Below are 14,406 nucleotides of genomic sequence, written 5' to 3' on the forward strand. Positions count from 1 at the left end.
CCCAGCTCTGGAAGGCAGCTCCAGCCCATTTCCATTCCTTGCTGCCCTCTGGTTGCCATCCCACACAGTTTTAGACTGGAGAGGTGAAATTGACAGAGCCTTAGGGGAGGTGAAGATGAAATTAACAAACCCTCTGAGGAGCAATCTCTGCCAGCTCTGTCTTTTAAAACTATGCCTCCTGGCTAACATTGCATCTCCCTACACTTGACAAATATGTGTCAAGGTGTCTCGTGTAGAGAGACTCTGGAGAGCTGCAGCCAGGCAGAGCAGAGAATATTGAGCTGTATGAACCAACAGTCCTGCTCAATATTTGTCTACTTGATACATTCACTGTAGAAGGGATTTGGTGCTCAGACTCCAGTCAAAACAATGGAGCAGTTGCTGCACAGAGGGAAATGTGCCATGCTCAGGAAATCCCTAGAAGAGAACAGTGTGCTCTTGTCCTCCAGACACACCGGTGGCATGTGTGTGAGCTGGGATCAGTTCATGTTGCGGTGTGGGATTCGGTCATAGCTCTATGACTGATGAAGGTAATGGGTGCTTAAATTCTCTTTCCTATGATCCAAGAAGAACCAATCAAATGGTTGCAAACACACTGTCCCTGGCCAAAGATCACTGGGAAACAATCATCAGTATTTACTCGGTGTGATGCATGTATGCAAAAATAAATCTGAGAAATTCCCAGTCTAATGAACATAAAAACTTATAAGAATGTTATTTTCCTAATTCACATCTTTTGTCCCCAGAATTCTCAAATGTTGATGGAATATAGGAAGGATAAGATTTACCTGCTTTGTCGAGCTGACTGACAAGATGGATCTATAATATTTGATTAATTGACATTTTTTAAAACAAGTCATTAAGTCCCTTTTTAAAAGAAAAAATGATAAATGTTCAAAAGTCAAACTCGGACTCCAAATCTTCTCCCCTCTCTCCGTGCATGTGTTCTGAATTTATGCACAATTTCATTCCAGCCCCAGCACAGGTCACACACATGCCATACACTGTGGAGTGTGATCAGTCATCCAATGGTAACACAACCTTCTTTTTCTCAGCAAACCATGTTTTTCTTGCAGCAATCTACACTGTAGAATATCCACATAACACACAACCCCCCCTCTCTTCATTGATATATATGTAGCCATATTTCCAAGCACATTGACCCTTCATGTGCTGTCCAAGAATCCACCCGGCATCTCTCCGTTGTCATCTGGTTTTATTTCACAACTTGAAAGCCTTCAACCAAACAGATTTTTAAAAACAAACAAACACGATTGGTCACCTGCCCTGGGATTCTTGGATAGATTGGGCTATCAGTCAAAATAAATAATGACGAGGCCCTCTGTGAGATTATATGACAGCAGGTACCAAAAGTGAGTGATCAAGGCATCGTCAAGAAAGGGGGGGAAAGATCCAGACAAATGCTACTCCTAAGTAACAAACTATACATTTTGCTTTGGCTCAGGTTCTCCCTGACTATTCGCTATCAGGCATGTGCCTGGAGCTCTGCACTGGGTACTAGGTATACCATATCAAATATCTGGAGACCTCAACAAGGTAAACAGCACACCCCAGGGGACTTTTCTAGTTAGGAAAGCAACTTTGGGAGGGAAATAGAAGTGCCTTCTCTTCCCATGCTACAGTACCAATCCAAATCAGGCCCACAAGAACCTAAGAATTGAGTTTCCCGCACAAACTCACAAAACACACCTGACTGCATAGACCCTGGGAGGACTTGGGAAGAAATCTGTCATGTAGCTAAGTCCTGCAGCTGCAATCCTGAACACTTACTAGGGAGAAAGGAGTAAGTCCAACTGAGTTCAATGGGACATCTGAATAAACATGTTTAAAGGTACACCACGTCTCTTCTCTGTACAAGAAGAAGCTGTGCTGAGCAGAGTAAAGATCTCCCTAGGAGATCTTTAGGAGATCGTGGTTTAAATCCTCACTGTGACATAGAATCTCACTAGATGTCCTTGGGCCAGCCCCACATTCTCAGCCTAACCTACCTCACACGGTTGTTGTGAAGATAAAATAAAGAAGAGAATTACATAAACCACTTAGGGTCTCACTGGGGAGAAAGGTGGGGTAAAAATGAAGTAAATAAATGAGTGAATAAACAGACATGTGCAGGCTTGAGATGTACATTAAAAAAACAACAACTGACAATCCTTAGAGTTTACTGACTTGCAATGCATAGCCAGTCTGGTGTTCTTTGGTGCCTGCCCCTGTTAGTATCCACTTTAGAATCCCATCTAAGGGCCAAGCTACACATGACGAATGACACTTGAACGGCAAGTGTATTTCTCCCTGTTCACTTGCCCTCCACTCAATCCACTTGCCGTTCAAGTGTCATTCGTCATGTGTAGCTTGGCCCTAAGATTACACTTTCCTTGGAGAAGGACAGCCCCGAAGCGATGCAGCAGTTACAGGGGAGAAAGGCAGTAAAAAAAGAGCACATCACCCACTCTGGTCATTGTTCGGTGCGGCAGGGTAAGATGATCTACCGGCAGAGGCTGGCTTGCTAAAAGGCACCAAGCATTCACACCGAGCTCTTTCATCAGGCAGGACAACGAGGCAAGCCAGTAGTTAAAGCTGCCCCTAGATAACCAAGCATTTCTTCCTGATGGAAGGATGCTGTATAACCCAGAAACCTGCATAGTCAACACACTCATAAAAGTGGTCTGAATAAATCCTATCCCCGTCCACAAAAATGCACTGATCATTCACTTCTGTTACTCAGTGTTACAGAGTCTCGCTGGACTTCCTCGTAATTATTTATCTTGACTGATCTGTCTACCAGGCCCAGCGGTGGTGATAAATGACACTTTGTTTTGTCTACAATCTTCATGCATCTAAGCGGAACCTGGCTCACGCAAGCTTGTGCCTTCACCAACTGGCTGGGCTTTAAGGTGCCCCAGGGCTCATGGTGGCATCTACACATCATCGGCTCTTCCTCACCAGATTTTCCAGTGTGGACAAGACAATCTGGTTGCATAAAATTGTTATAGAACAACGACAACACAACATCCCAACGGCGTGTGGTTGCTTGCTGCCCACATCTCTATATCTGTGGAATTTGGAATCGCTCCTGATCTGCTTTTTAAAAACCGTCTATTCAGATTCTGTGAACTCCCAGGTTCACAGGACTGTCATAGAGAGGAGGCCACTGAGTTCGAGAGATGCCTTTTTCTCAGCCAGTTTCACCAGCAAACATAACGGCAGGCCATGCCGAGCTAGAGGCTCCCACCTCCCCCTTGTGTACATCCTGTGTGTCGACTATGAGAAACGGCGGAGCCACAAATAGACACAGAGAGAAACATCCAAAAACAGAGACCCAACTCTCCTTGTCCCGATTCTGCTCTGAAATATGCAACAACCTGCACGAGAGACTCACCCCAATGAAGTCCATGCATCCAAGGAGCGCCTAGGCAACAGGACAATGTCTCATCATTCAAAAAAAAAATCCTTCTTTCTTTCGCTCTTTCTTTTTGGAGGAGGCAGTTGCTTTCTTAAGCCACAAATGTTAACCGTGGTTCAGTGAGAATGAGAGAGAGAGAGGAAGGCAGAAAGGGGAGGGGCTGTGCAAAAGAAAAGGCCCAGAGGCCGTATAGAATGACAATAGAAGGAAATGCTTTATCAAACCTAGAAAGCTAAGCCAGCCAAGCTTACCCTGGGAACAAGGAGGGAGAGGGGGGGAATGTCCTGAAGAAAGAACAAAGTTAGCTAAGCTGCTCTGGTCCCCTCCCTTGTCAGCAGATGTTTGCTCCTCTCAAAGCCCAGGCCGTACACAAGGCAGCGAACATTTGCAATGCCCCCCCTCCCATTTTTTAAAAAAAGAAGATTAGAAGGGAGGAATCATTTGCCTGAAAAGCTGAGAGAAAAGAGAGAGTCTGTGTGTGCACTGGAATCCAAGCTGCTTTCTCATACACACCCTCTTTTCCCTCCTCCTTCTCCCCCCCCCCCCCATTCCATCCTTCCAAGTTCTTGTGAGTCAAACGTTAGCAATGTGTTACCGTAATGTTACCAATCTGGTATGCAGAATCGGAGAGGGATTAGCTAATAAAATGTGTGCACGATGACTGGACGAGGGAGTGGGAACATTGGACTCACAGGGCACTGGACGTGTGTGAATGCGAACCTGTGTCTCGTGCCTTTCCACCCTTCCTCCAAAGAACTTGTGAATGTGAATGTGAACCTTTTCTCACTTGATCCTCACAAGAACCCTGTGGGGTAGGCTAGGCTAGGCTGAAAGAGAGAGAGTGCATCTGGCCCAAGATCACCCACCCTGCAAGCACAGGGCCAAACTACAAGTGACGAATGACACTTGAACAGCAAGTATATTCCTCCCTTGCTCTCCACTCAATCCACTTGCCATTCAAGTGTTGTTTGTCACTTGTAGCTTGGCCCATAGTTGAATTTGAATTTGAATACAGGTCTACATTACACTGGATGATACATATCTAGCCATCTTCTATCACATTTTCATTCACCTCTTTCTCCAAAGAAGCTTATTGTGGCTCCTGTCATCCATTTTATCATCACAACAACCTTGTGAGGTAGATTAGACTGAGGGCCAAGCTACACATGACGAATGACTCTTGAACGGCGAGTGTATTTCTCCCTGTTCACTTGCCCTCCACTCAATCCACTTGCCATTCAAGTGTCATTCGTCATGTGTAGCTTGGCCCTGAGAAGGAGAGTCACTGGTGATTGGTCACCCATGGCTGAGTGGGGATTTGAACCCAGGCCTTCAAAGTCCTAGTCTAAGCAGTACACCACACTGGCTCTCCTTCTTCCACCACTTCATCTGTTACTGGAAGGATCAAAATGGATCATAATCCAATAAAAATTTCTGTTCAACTCCTCACAGAAAAGCACATGACTTGTCCAAATGTGTATCCATGCTCTAGGCAGGCCCCATTAAGAACGACACCCAATGTTTTGCCTGTCTGATCAGAAATAACTCCCACTTTATTCCATAGCTAACTTCCAAGTATGCATGTATAGGACTGTATCTGTAGTATATCCACACCATGTAAGATCTGGAGTTCATCCCTGTTTCTTGGCGGGGGGGGGGGGGGCGGGGTTGGAGGGGAGGTGCCAATGGAAAATCAGTGTTTAAAGATTACATAGGGGATATTGTAGAATTCTTCTTGAATCTACAAGTGTAAACTACAGTTTCAATAGACAATATACAACAGGATTCAACGAGCTGGACTGACGTTCCAGTTTCCAAGAGAATCCCGGGAATTCTAGCGAGAATTCTTTTAACAGAGAATCTCCAGCTGGGAAGACGTAGTCAGACATCAATTAATCAACCATTGGACTGAATCCACTATATTTTTTTAAAAAAATGTTATTAATCTGGATTGCAAAATTAACAATTGTAACAAATGTTCAGAAACATTCTGGTCTGGCTATTATTCTGGTACCTCGCCTTCTGGTTTAGAGTTCAGAAAGATCAAGGAGATGGTGTTACAAGAGAATGACTCAACAGACATAAATGATAGGGACTTGAACAATCTCCAGAGTTACCTTCAGGTCATGCCAATGAAGAGGGCTGCTCTAATACTAAGCCTGATATTCTGGTGTGTGGTTTTTACCAATCACATTGCCTAGAGAGAAGGGTTTTATACAACAGCCCCTGCTGGTTTGCTATTCTGTTCTCCTTGTGCTGAGCCTGCCAGGCATAATGGAAAACATTTTGCTTGCACATGCTGGCATGTAGGCAGGCTTCACCATAGGCTGGCTGGTAAGGCAGGGCTGGCTACAAATGGAAGCAAATGCCTCATTCTTCCCCCTTCCTCCTAAGAGTTTTAGGAGGCTGCGTTTGGTACCTAATTCCAAATTGTAGAATCGCTCTTTCAGGTTGCTTTCACCTGGAAGTTTCAGCACCCCACCCCCAAAATGCAGAAGGTTTTTTTGGAGAGGGAGCACGTTTGCATTTCTCTTGCTCTCGCTCTCGCTCCTGCTCTCGCTCTCTCGCTCACACACACATATACACAGAGAGAGAGAGAGAGAATCAGGCTTTTTGCAAGTTTTTTAAAAAACTGGTGGCAGCCAAAAAGACAAATAAATGGGCAGTAGATCAAATCAAGCCTGAATTCTCCCTAGAAGCTAAAAGGACAAGACTAAGGTACTTTGGTCAATCATGAGAAGATAAGATTCTCTGGAAAAGTCAATAATGCTAGGAAAAGTGGATGGCAGTAGGAAAAGAGGAAGACCTAAAACGAGATGGCTGGACTCAATAAAAGAAGCCATGTCCTCCAGTTTGCAAGATCTGAGCAAGTCTATTAATGATCTGAGGTTTTGGAGGTCTTTTCTTCATGGGGTCGCCATAGATCGGAAGCGACTTGACGGCACATAACACAGACAGTAGCTGTATTGCTATTGCATCATTACACTATAGTGCTAGAGCTACTCCCTACGTTTTAAAGAGCAAGCAAAATCCCTGCCAATGGCAAGAAGGGGAAAGGGCAGACAGAAAACTTACCATGGGGATTATCCCTGTGCAAAAGCGCGGTTCCCCTTGAGAACATCTCTGTATTTGCATTTACTGCAGCGATAAGTTCACAACGGGAAACCATCCTAAGGTGGGAAAGAAGAAATGTGTCCTTAGCGTTGCCCCTAAACAGACATTATGTTGTGATTGTTTTTTAAAATCCGCTGTAGGCACTTACCATTTGCGTACCCCTGATGAACAAGTCAAGTGTGTAACTTCTGTGTGCAGAATAGCCCCTTTCTGCTGTACCATCTCTAAAGAGATAGGTTATGCTGAGCCTGCCTGCAGAGTCAAGCAATTTCTCTAGTTAGCCACTAGGGTGCAACAGGATTTTTCTGGAAAATTGCTTTGCAAATGGAGTGGCCTGTTAGCAATCCCAGTTGCTCCAGACATTGTACCCTGCACACTTCTGTTTTGCCCCCAGGCTATATTTATTTTATATCCCACCCACCTTTCAAAGAGTTCAAGATGGCAGACATGGTTTCCCTTCCTCTCTTTTATCCTAACAACAGCCCCATGAGGTAGGCTAGGCTAAGTTCAGGAGGACATTTTTGTAAAAGTAATATGGCTACATTATAACAAAATGGTTCAAGAAGGCACTGTAATAAAAGGACCAGGGCTGTGAACTATACCTCTGTGTATAGTATGTGTAATCTGTTCGCTGTATAGATTATCCTTCCCTCACTGCTTTGTTTCATACTTAGGCAATAATATTTTCTGCATTGTTTAACATACTGTTACTGTATATCTAGTTCTCAAGCGGCCCAGGCGTGCGAATGCTTAAACCACTGACAGCAGCCACTTGGGTACAAGGTACCACATTGCTTCTGCAATGCCGAAGAATTACCCTGGGTTGCAAGTCTTAGGGCCAAGCTACACATGACGAATGACACTTGAACAGCAAGTGTATTTCTCCCTGTTCACTTGCCCTCCACTCAATCCACTTGCCGTTCAAGTGTCTTTCGTCATGTGTAGCTTGGCCCTTAGATAGCTCTGGTGCTTTCGACTCTTTTCAGTCTGGATTCAGGCCAGGCGATGAGACGGAGATGGCTCTGGAAGCTTCAGCTGACAATCTCCATTGGAATGTAGACAAGTTACAAAAATTAAAAAAGACTTCCCCCCCAAACAACCATGCATGGTGTGCCCACGCACAAGTTACCCACCCACACCCCATGCCTTACAGCAGCCTGAGCCTGGAAGGGAGGGGCAGAAGTAAGTGACTGCTGGAGCAGCCGCATAAGGTCCAGTTGGCATTGAGGCACTCTTACCAAAGCCAGATGAACTGGGAAAGCAGATGGCTGGGCTGGAGGAAGCACCAGGACACCAGTGGGATGGTTTGGCTCACTCTGTCCACTGTGGAACAGTGGGAAGAGGCTGGTGGGTGGAGAAAGGTGAACCCACTCACAACAGGATCTCTGCCCAAGGCCCAGCCGCTGTTGCAGTGCAGAGAGGAGCCCTCGTTGGAAAGCAACAAAAAGTAAGAGCCAAGCTACAAGTGATGCCTGACACAGGTTGGACACTTGTCAGCTTCCCTCAAGTTTTGATGGGAAATGTAGGCACCTTGGCCTTGCAGCTGTAATGGAGAGCCAAGCTGTAAAACCAGGATGCCTACATTTCCCATCAAAACTTGAGGGAAGCTGACAAGTGTCCAACCTGTGTCAGGCCTCACTTGTAGCTTGGCTCTCAGTAACAGGGAAAGTAGGGTGTGGAAGGGAAAGAGAGTAACAGGGACGGTCAGTAGGTGGGAGGGGGAAAAAGTAACAGGAAAGGGTGGGGTGGGCGCAAGGGAGAAAAGGTCTCAGAGAACAGCAGAAATTAGGGTTTCCAATCCCCTCGCTCCCAGCCTCCACCTACCCACCACCACTTACCTGGTTCGTTGGGGGCAGGGGAGAAGCACAAGGAATGGGCACAGGAGCTCCGGAGCATGTTGGAACGTGCTCCAGATGCTCAGGATGCCAGCTCTAGGTTGGGAAGTACCTGGAGATTTTGGAGGTGGAGCTTGGCGTGGGTGGAGTTTGGGAGAGGAGGGGCCTCCGCAAGGTATAATGCCGTAGAGTCCACCCTCCAAAGCAGCCATTTTCTCCAGGGGAACTGATCTCTGTCAGCTGGAGATCAGTTGTAATTCCGGGAGATCTCCAGCCACCACCTGGAGGCTGGCAACCCTAGAACATGCACACAAGGTAAGTTCCCCCCGTGTGCCCTCCATGCTCTCCACAACCCCCCCCCCCCCATCCCTTGAGTAGGGCTCTAGGGTATCTGGCAACCCTAGCAGAAATGGTGTGTGTGTGGGGAGTGAGGAGCTTGGCTTGGCTCCCTAGAATCCCTCCATCACTTTCACGCCCCCTGCTTCATGCCTAATACTTTATGCTTTGTATTGTCGAAGGCTTTCATGGCTGGAGAACGATGGTTGTTGTGGGTTTTCCGGGCTGTATTGCCGTGGTCTTGGCATTGTAGTTCCTGACGTTTCGCCAGCAGCTGTGGCTGGCATCTTCAGAGGTGTAGCACCAGAGGTGTAGAGATCTCTGTCTTTTGGTGCTACACCTCTGAAGATGCCAGCCACAGCTGCTGGCGAAACATCAGGAACTACAATGCCAAGACCACGGCAATACAGCCCAGAAACCCCACAACAACCAACTTTATGCTTTGTTTCAGACTGTTGTAATTCTAGTGCTAGTACATTGCTTATTAGATCTCTCTTTCTATAGATCATATCGATTTACATTGCATAATCCACCTTGAGTTTCAGTGAGAAAGGCAGAGTATAAAGTAAGTAAACAAACAAGCAAAAAAAAAAGCAAAGAAGCTGTTCCAACGTCAAAGAGTTTCATGGTGAGCAGGGATCTGAACTCGTTTCTCCCCAGGCTTAAGCCAATATCTTCACTCAGTAATTCCCAAACCTTTTGCAAAAAACACAAAAACTTCAAACCATATTAATTTTAATTCACTTAAAACTAATATATGCCATAAGGTACTTTTTCTAATTGCAAGCACGTTGGCTTGGATCCTAAGGATTATTCCGTTGTGCAACTAGCCACCAAACTCGAGGAGCAGAATTTTGGAGAGCGACGCAGGCTGCGGCAGGAAGCAGGACGTTGGAAAGTTCCATTTCGCCAACAAAACTTTATTAAATTTGGCATATGTCATTCCAAATGCAGTATTACATGAATATTATTGTTCCTAATTGAATTAAAACGGTTCCTTTTATTGTATACAACATATCATTTCAGAGGTATTTATTCCATTTAGGAGGGAGGGTTGTGTGGCAGACTCAAAAGAACGACGAGATAGTCAGAGCTCTGAAAAGTTTAGGGAGTGCTGCTCTAACTATTATACCATCTTGTTGCTTTCTACACTGCAGAGGGTGTAAATAGGGCTTGCATAGGAATCTATTCTAGAAACGTTTAATTTCCTCTTAGTTGGTCAACACTCTACTGAGGGCCAAGCTACACATGACGAATGACACTTGAACGGCAAGTGGATTGAGTGGAGGGCAAGTGAACAGGGAGAAATACACTTGCTGTTCAAGTGTCATTCGTCATGTGTAGCTTGGCCCTCAGACTCAATAAAACCATTGCTGGGTTCATATTAAAACAAAATTATGTAACAACAAAATTTGTACCGGGACAATGGGAGGTTGAGGATCTTGGGAAGGGTGTGTGTACTGTCATAATTCCTTTTTAACGCAGAATTTGGTGGTTGATTGCCTATGAGGAGGACAAGAAAGCAGCCATCCTTTCTGCAATTTAGCAGAAAGAGAGGGAGAAAGCTCAATATCCTCCATCAACCTTCCAGCAGTATCTGATTATCCACTCCTGCATTAGCACCTCAACCTTCTGCAGAAGAGATGAAAAGAGTTTGAATTTGAATTTAATATTGGATCGATTCTTTGTGGTATTTTCAAATTTGGTTGTAAAGCACACCTTTGTGTGCTTTAAAAAAATGACCAGGAAATGACCTCCTCTACAGTTTTTACCATAGAGTTTAGGGGAAATTCCAAGAGCATCACCTGGAAGTGACATCACATCCTCCCCAAATTCCATCCTCCTCCGGTACCGCCCTCAAAATCACTCTGCATTTCTCAAGGCTGTGCAGGCAACCCTCTTTGGAGAGCTGCAGCAGGAGGGGGAAATGGCAAAAATAGCCTCCCTCTTCAGTTCAAGGAAATCCATCCGCTGGACCCAGGCCATTCTAAAGAAAACAAACATGGGTGATAGTGATAATAACGACAGAAGAACGAAAATCAAATGGAAACAAACAGGAATAAAATGATACTCATCCGTATTCTCATCACTGTCACCGAGTTACAGCTTCTCAGGCTTCTACTTATTTATATCTCAGAGTTGCTTTGTTAAGTGGTCCAGCTGTTTAGGACAGTTCTATGAGCTGACAATGTAAGTATTGTTATTGCTTAACTTGTTTACAGCTGTTGACCCCCCAATGGCTGCAGACGTGTATCTTTCAGCCTTTCTGAAGCTGTGTGTTGGAGTAATATAATTTTTAGTTCCCGACTGGATTCAGCTAGAAATGCCATACTTAAAGCTTTTGGCTGGCATGGCATAGCAGTATTGGCATCCCGCTACCCAAATGACTAAAAGATGGAGAAGGGTAGTTGTACAATTATAGCAGCCAGCTAAAGCTGGCAGAATTTAGTAAACACATACCAAAGTCTTATACACATTTGTTTTCAAGTATTCGGAGTAATACAGTCCTCTGTACTTGGAATAAGCCATCTATTTGGGTTTTTAAAAAATTTTGTAGTGAAAAAGTTAAAAGATGGAGCAAAAGAAGGAAAGTAAAACATAACAAAAACACAACTACAAAGAGTCAACAGCGGCCTACATATCTATCTACAAAGTAAAAAAACAGTAAAAAGCATAATAAGCATATTATTAATCCATTACAGTTTTTCACCTACAACACTTCCTTCTTTATTATTAATCAGCCTGTGGTCTAATTAATATCTTTTCCCTGTGTCTCATCATCTTGTGATCTCAGAGCCTTATTCTTAAAAATCAAAACCAGAAATCATTATTTTTCTTCGTCTCTCACAGATAGTCCTTAAAGGGTTTCCAATTTGCCATGAATATGGAGAGTGTTTTATCTGGGGCTCATTTCGAGGGGGGACGCACAGGAATGCAGTTCCGGCAGTTCCCCAAAGAGGTCACATGTCAGGTGGCCCCGCCCACCTGACTCTCGGCTATTTTGAGCCCATTTCGTCCTGGATTGGGGCCGAAATGGTGCGGATTGGGCCTCTGACAGATGGTGGATGACTATCCTGCTCAGCAGCGGCCCGGTGCTGACCATTTTGGCCCCCTTTCTGGCCATTTTCAGCCCCCTTTTGCCATTTTGGGCCCAATTTCGGCCCTGAATGGCCAGGATTGGGTCCCAAACAGCCAGAATAAGTGATGCCAGGGGAGTGTGGCACATGCAAATCAGTTATGCTAAAGAAACATTTCCGGTGATGTCAAGGGGCATGACATATGCTAATGAGTTATGCTAATGAGTTCCTTCAGCTCTTTTTCTACGAAATGACCCCTGGTTTTATCTCTTATTAGCACCGTAAGTTTGGCCATCTCAGCTAAATCCATCATTTTTCTAGTCCAGTTTTTCAATGAAAGTCGCTCCTTTCACTTTCATTTTTGAGCATATATGAGCCGTGCCACCATTACCATATATACAATTAAGATACCATACCCCCCCCCCCCAATTTGTTATCCATAATTCCCAACAAATAGAACTCTGGTTTAAACTGTAAGTTAACCTTTAAAACTCTCTGCATTAACATATGTACCTGTAACCAATTCCCCCCCCCGCTTATCCGGAATAAGCCATCTGTTTGGAATGACTAGGGGCCAAGCTACACATGACGAATGACACTTGAACGGCAAGTGTATTTCTCCCTGTTCACTTGCGCTTCACTCAATCCACTTGCTGTTCAAGTGTCATTCGTCATGTGTAGCTTGGCCCTGAGTGAGAGCTGAATCCACGTTACACTGGATTTAACAGATGAGGAAGTCATCATGATACTCCATCTTTTGAATTATGTACAAATCAACTACAGCTTAAGGCAGAGTATAATTGTAATAAATGGTTGCCACCTTGGTTTTGATCCGTCCTGCAATAGAAAAGGAGTGTAACTTGAGTCAATTATTATATCATGGACCCTGAGTATAAGGATGGGTTTGCTCAAGTTTCAATGAGGCGTTGGGTGAGTTTCTCACCAATTTATTTACTTCATGTTTTCTCCCCAGTGGAGACACAAAGTGGCTTATAATGTTCTCCCTTTCTGAGCAAGGTGGTGAATATCTTGTGGATCGGCATCCTGGGCATGCTTTGAGACTTGCTGCTGCCTACTATCTTTCATTGGGCCCACCTGATGCTCTTGTCATCCACCTGGGTGAGAATGACCTAGGCAGGGGGCCGGGTCAGGACTTGAGGCACACCATCAAGGCGGACTTGGAACTTCTACAGAGATGTTTTCCTTGCATGTGCGTAACATGGGTGGCACATGGCCACAATTCAAACAGACAGCTGGCTAGTCATGGCTGGCCAGCTGGGAGCAGCCGGGTGGCAGGCAGAACCCAGCGAACCGGGAAGCAAGGTTTCCTCCCAGGTAAAGGGACTGCCCCGCCTCTTCTCAGCCTTTCTGCTCGCAGCCGGCCCAAGCTCACCAAACATGATGTGAATGTGGCAGACTGGAGATTCGAACCTGAGTCTCCCAGATCCTAATCCATACAGCATGCTGGCAGAGAAGAAAGCACAATTTACAGGCAAAGAGAAGACTAGGCAGCATCTACTGTGAATTGGGGGCTGGGTGGGATCTTTCTCTTCTCTGGAGATCTGCTGTGTGGTGGAGCATCATATCTTCTAAGTCTTCAATGTTCTCCTCTATTGGAACTGGTGCAAGTCCTACGCAAGAAAATAATGATATATGAAGTTTTAAAGTGCTATCAGAAAACATCCACAGAGAGAAGGTGGGATGGGAGGTTTGATCTGAAGTTGGCTATCACTGTATCCTCTTGGCGCAGTTGTTCTTTGGGAAACTGAACCAGGATTAGCAGTTGTGCTATCTACTTACAAGGAGTGGTTTTCTTTCTCTATGCTCTTTTGTGTGTGTTTGTAAATAAGACTTCAGTTTGTCAGGCATAGAGAACGAACCCTTTTGGAACTTCCAGTGTCTCAAAGAAGGTGAGAACATGATGTAACACCAGAATGATGGAATCATAGGGTTGGAAGGGACCTCTAGGGTCATCTAGTCCAACCCCCTGCACAATGCAGGAAATGCACAGTTACCTCCCCCCTCCCCCTCCACACCCAGTAACCCTTACTGCTTGCCCAGAAGATGGCAAAACACCATCAGGATCCCTAGCCAACCTGGCCTGGGGAAAATCGAGAAATGTCTGAAACAGAATCCTGGATTGTAGATGAAAAAAAAAATACTTAGGCCTGGCTGGTGTCTTTGTTCTGGGAGATCCAGAATGGAGGACAAATCAACAATTGCTGAAAATTCCCTTCCTGAAATAAGATGGTGGGTTCGTGAATGCTGCGTTCGTGAATGTTGCTAACGTTAAAACCAAACAACACAAACTAGCCAAAACAGCAAATCAAAAAGCAAGAGGGTGCAGCGAAGACCCCCTCTCTCAAATGTCTGGCAAAACAAGAACGCTTTGTCACCAGAGGCAAACGATGGGGCCAAATGCGTATTCCACATCACCAGGGCAATAACCGGAAAAAATCCTAGTGCCGGATGCCAGCTTTACATCCCCAAAAGATGGTACCCAGAGCAGAACCATTAAAGCATGGGGGAGGGGCTCATACGGGAGGGGGGGGCTATCTTTTAAAGCCGAGATGTGGAGAAATCGCTGCAGCAAAGGAATGACTGGATGTCGAGGTTTGTACAC

General features: G+C 45.2%; 1 protein-coding gene across 1 annotated transcript in view; it reads right to left on the bottom strand.

Annotated features, from left to right (window-relative positions):
• HDAC7 (histone deacetylase 7) overlaps positions 1–3,539 on the bottom strand; it is a 229,654-nt gene extending 226,115 nt beyond the window's left edge. Inside the window, exon 1 of the mRNA XM_055003372.1 lies at positions 3,398–3,539. Within this exon, the coding sequence (XP_054859347.1) occupies positions 3,398–3,416 (19 nt within the window). The 5' untranslated portion in view covers positions 3,417–3,539. The remainder of the gene's footprint in view (positions 1–3,397) is intronic.
• Positions 3,540–14,406: the final 10,867 nt, after the last annotated feature.

Source organism: Eublepharis macularius, chromosome 19 (genome assembly GCF_028583425.1).
Source record: "Eublepharis macularius isolate TG4126 chromosome 19, MPM_Emac_v1.0, whole genome shotgun sequence".
Taxonomy (NCBI): Eukaryota; Metazoa; Chordata; class Lepidosauria; order Squamata; family Eublepharidae; genus Eublepharis; species Eublepharis macularius.